The sequence below is a fragment of the Scleropages formosus genome, chromosome 17 (genome assembly GCF_900964775.1).
Source record: "Scleropages formosus chromosome 17, fSclFor1.1, whole genome shotgun sequence".
NCBI classification, from domain to species: domain Eukaryota; kingdom Metazoa; phylum Chordata; class Actinopteri; order Osteoglossiformes; family Osteoglossidae; genus Scleropages; species Scleropages formosus.
In genome coordinates, this window is record NC_041822.1 from 4,190,273 (window position 1) to 4,195,667 (window position 5,395).

The window sequence follows — 5,395 nt, forward strand, 5'->3', positions numbered from 1 at the left end:
ACTGCTCAAAGGAAGAGGACTCTCCTGATAAATGTTATTTATTGTATAAAAGCAGAATGGACAGTTACCTTTTTACCAGTGTAAGTGCGGGAAATTATTCAATTTATTCATTACCTTGTTTATAAACGCATTTCATTCACTCATTCATTCATTCATTGTATAAAAAGTACCAATAAACATTTTTTCATGTGACAAAAAGGCATTTAACTGAATTTTTTTTTGATACAAAGTAGATAACATTGGTTTACTGTAGTAATGCGTGCAAAATACCACTATCACTACACCTAGACTAAGTGGACTAACACGGCTACTCATGGAAATAATGGTGACGGTGTGTGTACCTGTACTAAAAACCTTTGGATTCCAAATCTATAGACAGATATAGTTTTAAGATGCTCAGGGCGGAAACGACTGAGAGCAAATAAGAGGGCTCTATTTGTGGAACTCGGAGAAGCAGCCGCCTCTGCACAGGTGCACGTTGCAGATCTTGCAGCCAAAGACGCTCTCGTGCCGCAGTCCCTTGTTGGTGCAGTTCCTGCACCTGCGCGAGCGCTCCGACATGCGCTCGAGCCGGTGGCCGTACTCCACGGGCGAGTCCGCGTGGCGCTTGCGGGCGGCCCGCTCCATGCCCCGTGCGCCCTGGTAGTCCCCGATGAGCTGCTGCGCCAGGCGGATGCGGAAATGGCGCTGCGTGAACTGCTTGCCGCTGAAGCCGGGGGGCGGCGCCCCGCCGCGGCTCTCCCGCATGATGATGTAGGCGTCGACAATGCACAGGTTGATGTAGAACCACAGGAAGTAGCGCCACCACTTCTTGCAGGGCCGCCCCACCTGGTAGCACTCGCGGAGCTGGTCGCACAGGTCCACGCCCCGCATGTTCTCCTGGTACAGAAGGAGCGGGAGCGGCCGGGGCATCCCGAAAGAGGGCCCGTCGCACTGCCTGCTCTGACAGATGCCCACGATGCCCGGGGTACAGTTCGACGACAGGCAGCTGATGACCTTGGTGTCGCGCATGACGGTCGCCACAATGTTGCCATGCTGGCACTGGAAGAACTCGCCCGGCGCCAGCTTGCCCACGTTGCGCAGCTTCAGCATGTCGGGGAAGCCGTGCCGGCTCTGCTGGGTGGTGCCGCAGGCGTAGAGCCCGTCCCGCAGCAGGCGCTGCAGCAGGGACACCGAGGTGAAGAAGCTGTCCATGAAAAGGTGGTGGTACTTGCCCTCGAGCCCCTTCGCCAGGGATGTGACGACCCTGTAGCCGAGGGCCTCCGCGTCTTCGCCCGGCCGCGAGACGTGGATCGCGGCGCGGTGGCAGTAGCCCGACTTGGAGTCGCACAGCATCCACACCTTCAGGCCCTTTTTGATGGGCTTCGAGGGCATGTACTGAGCCGTGGAGAAGCGGCCCTTCACCGCCACCGCACCCGCGTCGATCGTCAGGCACCTGTTGGGGGCGTACGCCTCCCACATGGTGCTCTGCACCACGTTGAGCAGGGGCCGGATCTTGTAGAGGCCGTCGTAGTCGGGGCGCCCGCGCGCCGGCTCCATCTCGCGGTCGCACAGGTGGATGTTCTGGTTGAGCTTCTCGAAGCGCCTGGCCGTCATGGTCTTTTTGAAGCCCGCGTTGCCGATGAAGATGTCCGTCGCCCAGTACATGCCGTAATCCGGAAGCTGATTAATCCCCATGAGGATGTTGAGGCCGATGTACGCCTGCATCTCCCGCACGTTCGTGGGGTGCCAGTGGGAGTCGATTCTCCCGCTCCTCCTCTGCCTGTAGAGGGCGTAGTTGTTTGTTTGTTCCACCATGTGCTCGAAGAGGGAGTCGGGGAAGAGCAACCGGAAATAGTCGCGCGCGTCGGCGCCGTCGCCCAGCGCGTGCCGCGGCCCCGTCGCGGCGCTGAAGGGCTCGATGGAGATGAGCTGGTCGGGCTCGCCCCAGAAGTGCGGGGAGGCGCAGTCCTCGTGGGGCGCGCGGGGCTCGCGCTCGCGCTCCTCCTCCTCCTCGTCCTCCTCCTCCTCCTCCTGCTGCTCCTCCAGGTCCGAGAAGTCAATGTCCGAGTCGTTGGACGCGCTCTCGGAAAAAAAGCTGTTGTTGGTGCCATAATAGGCGTCCTCGGCGTCCGCGTCGTGCTTCGCTCCGTTGTCCGTCACTAAAATGATGTTGCAGCCGCCCCCCGCGAGGTAGCCGCCTGTGTCGGCGGCTCCGAGCGCCTCGGCGCCGCCGAACTCATCCTCCTCCTCCTCCTCCTCATCTTCCTCCTCCTCCTCCTCCTCCTCCTCATCTTCCTCCTCCTCGCGCAGCTCTTCCTCCTCGTCCGAGTCGCGCTTTCGGAAGGGGATCTCGAACCACTTGACGTCGGCGCGCAGATTGAGCGCAGCGGACTCCACGCTGTCGGACAGCGGCTCCCTCTCCGGGTCCGTCTCTACGATCGTGAACAGCTCTCGCCTTTTCCTTGCCGCCATGTCGGGCTTTCCAACTGTTCTTGCATGAGTCCTTATTTTTTTGGAAGAGTGGGAGAAATATTTTCCACACGAAAAAAAAGGACCAAGTTAAAATTGAAATGATCTAAAATGCTCCCGCGCCTGCGAGCGACAGGAGAACGCGGCGGTTTCGGAAGCGACGCGCGTGTTTTTCAAAGCCGTGGACGCTTTCCGCCGTGGGTTTGTGCGCTTTGAAGCGCAGTGTGGCCGGAGACGTCAGAAGCTGCCTGCATGTCCTGCTTTGTAAGGGCGTTTTTTTTTTTTTTTTTTTTTTTTCTCTCCCTCTCCGCGCGACTGCAGCTGCTGGGCTCGCGGCTCCGCACGGCTGCCAGATGGCCGCCGCCGCCACCGCCGCCGCCGCCGCTCCTGCAATGTCTGCTGGCACAGGACGCCATGAATAGCCAGCTCTCCGTCCCCCGTAGCACACAGAAAGTGTCCATTTAATAAAAATTATGACAGAAGAAGAAGAAGGGGGGAAAAAAAAAGCCCGCAGTAACAGTCGTTATTGTCACTGAGCGGCGGCTTTATTTCCATAGGGAGCGTTCGGGCCGAACGAGCGCAGAGCGCATTGTGTCCTGGAAAAGAGGTGCAAACTCACCTTTGACATGTGCACAAGAGCTTTTTTTCTATATGTAAAAAAAACACACAAAAAAAAGAAAGCTTCACGCAAGCATACAACCCGCGCCTTAACTGAGCCTTTAAGACACTATATAGCGCAAAGTTATTGTTCTTAAAATGTTCTCGGGGACAAACCCATTACTGCATTTCAAAAGAGCCAATATTTCTCACTTTATTGCACGTTGTGCGTCCCAAAACCACATTCGCTGTCAATATAATACTGTGTTTGGTGGAATCATTAAAAAGCGAAGATAAGGTAAAAAATAACCCAAAGGATTTTTTTTTATTAAACCATACAGTAATTTAAAAAAATGTTAATTAATAAAACTGGTTAAAAAATGATATAAACACGATAGAACTTAAATAAAAATAAAAATGATGAAATATGATAATATCATAATATACGGGTGGCACAGCAAGTAGCGCTGTTGTCTCACAGCACCTGGGTGGTGCGAGAGGACTTGGGTTCGATCCCTGCTCAGTCTGTGTGGAGTTTGCGTGAGTTTCCTCTGGGTGCTCTGGTTTCCTTCCACAATCCAAAGACATACTGTTCAGGTTCACCCATAATGTGTGGGTGACACAGAGAGTGTGTTTCACTGATGTATAGATGAATGACCCATTGTAAATAGTGTATCTAGTAGTGTAAGTCACCTTGGTAAATAAGGTGCGTGGGCTGATAACACCACATAGAGTTCATTGGAAGTCGCTTTGGAGAAAAGTGTCTGCTAAATACACACGCTGACCGAAACCGCTCATCCTAAGCAGGGTCGCGGTGAACTGGAGCCTAACTTGGCAACACAGGGTGTAAAGCCAGAGGGGGAAGGGACACATCCGGGACGCCAGTCCATCGCAAGGCACCCCAACCGGGATGCGAACCCCAGACCCGCCAGAGAGCAGAACCCAGCCAAACCTGCTGCACCACTGCACCCCCATGTCTGCTAAATAAATAAATATGAACTAAAGAATCTTAAATAAAAGGTAAAAAAAAAACTACAGAATCATATAAAATATCAATTAATAAAACTAATTAATAAAAAAATTAGATAATCATGATAGAAATTGAGTAGGATAAAAGAATCGTATACAGGTATATGACTTTTACATGCCTTGCGAACATACGTCTGACTTACATCCATTTCGAGATGCAACCGATCGGTCAGAACAGAACTCAGAAGTATATCGGGGAATGGCTGTATACTGATACCATAATATTCATTATCTTGCTTCCCTACAACATTTTTTTTCATGAAATTTGTGCATTAAATGTGTTTAAATTAATTTAAAAAAACCTAAAAATTCTGCACAAATGAATTGCTGTCTGATTTGGAGTGTTAAATCTTAATACTGATCTGTGGAAATAGCCTAATTAATTCCTTGTAGTCGTGTTTTTTGTCGCAGGGAACCGATGGCCTGCGCAGGATGCAGGTGCCCAGGCCTTCGGAGCAGCTGTACTCCATTATTACCTGGATTTACTAGAGACAGGAGCTGCTTTGTTCTCCTCGGCACCTGTTGATTCCCAAACTGGTCTGATGCTGTTGCTGCTCCTGCTGTGTATCTTCAGGACACAGAACATTTGAAACAATTTGAAGCAAACAGAGTGCCGATAAATGTCACCGGAATGTCTGTCATGTGGCCTGATTGTTGTGGGAACAGCAGAACGTGGTATTTTTTCAGGTCGGTATGCAGTGAGCTCACACCTTACCTCCCGTTAACCTGTGTGGTTTCTCAGTTTTACCTGGGAGACACCAGAGGGAAAAATGCAGGACAAGTTTGTAAAACACTGACTTCTGTGTGCGAAAGACACTCAAAGTGCCAAATGACCCAACTAGTGAGGTACATCAGCCCTCTCCTGGATCACTCATGATACCCCCAAATTCCTCTTTGGGACCCTTTTTTCCAGAGTCTAATATCACATGTCCTCTTGTGTATTATTCTTATTACATGCAGAATTGTATATTATGAATAAATACAGTATATTTTTCTCTATAAATTTTCATTATTAGATTATATTATCCATTCATCCAGTTTCAATAACCCTCTGTCATAGTCAGGGTTCCAGTGAGCTGAAGCCTGTCCTGGAATCAATGAGCGCAAGGCTGAAGGGGGGGTGAACCCTGGTTGTCCATCACAGTGTAACCATATGCACACACACACACACACACAAAGGGCAATTTAAAGTCACCAATTCATCTGAACTGCTTGTGTTTGGACTGTATGAGGAAACCAGAGTACCCAGAAGAAACCCCACAAACATGGGAAGAACACGTAAACTTCACACAGACTGCCCACATCGTCTTCAACCAGC

General features: G+C 50.8%; 1 protein-coding gene across 1 annotated transcript; it reads right to left on the minus strand.

The window, feature by feature from the left end:
- Positions 1 to 432: 432 nt before the first annotated feature.
- On the minus strand, positions 433 to 2,454 carry LOC108938953 (piggyBac transposable element-derived protein 4-like). The gene is made up of 2 exons (XM_029259706.1): positions 2,291 to 2,454; positions 433 to 1,888 (listed from the first exon to the last, which is right to left on the minus strand). Exons 1-2 carry the CDS (start codon positions 2,452 to 2,454, stop codon positions 433 to 435), a joined length of 1,620 nt encoding a protein of 539 aa, XP_029115539.1.
- Between the last annotated feature and the right edge of the window lie 2,941 nt (positions 2,455 to 5,395).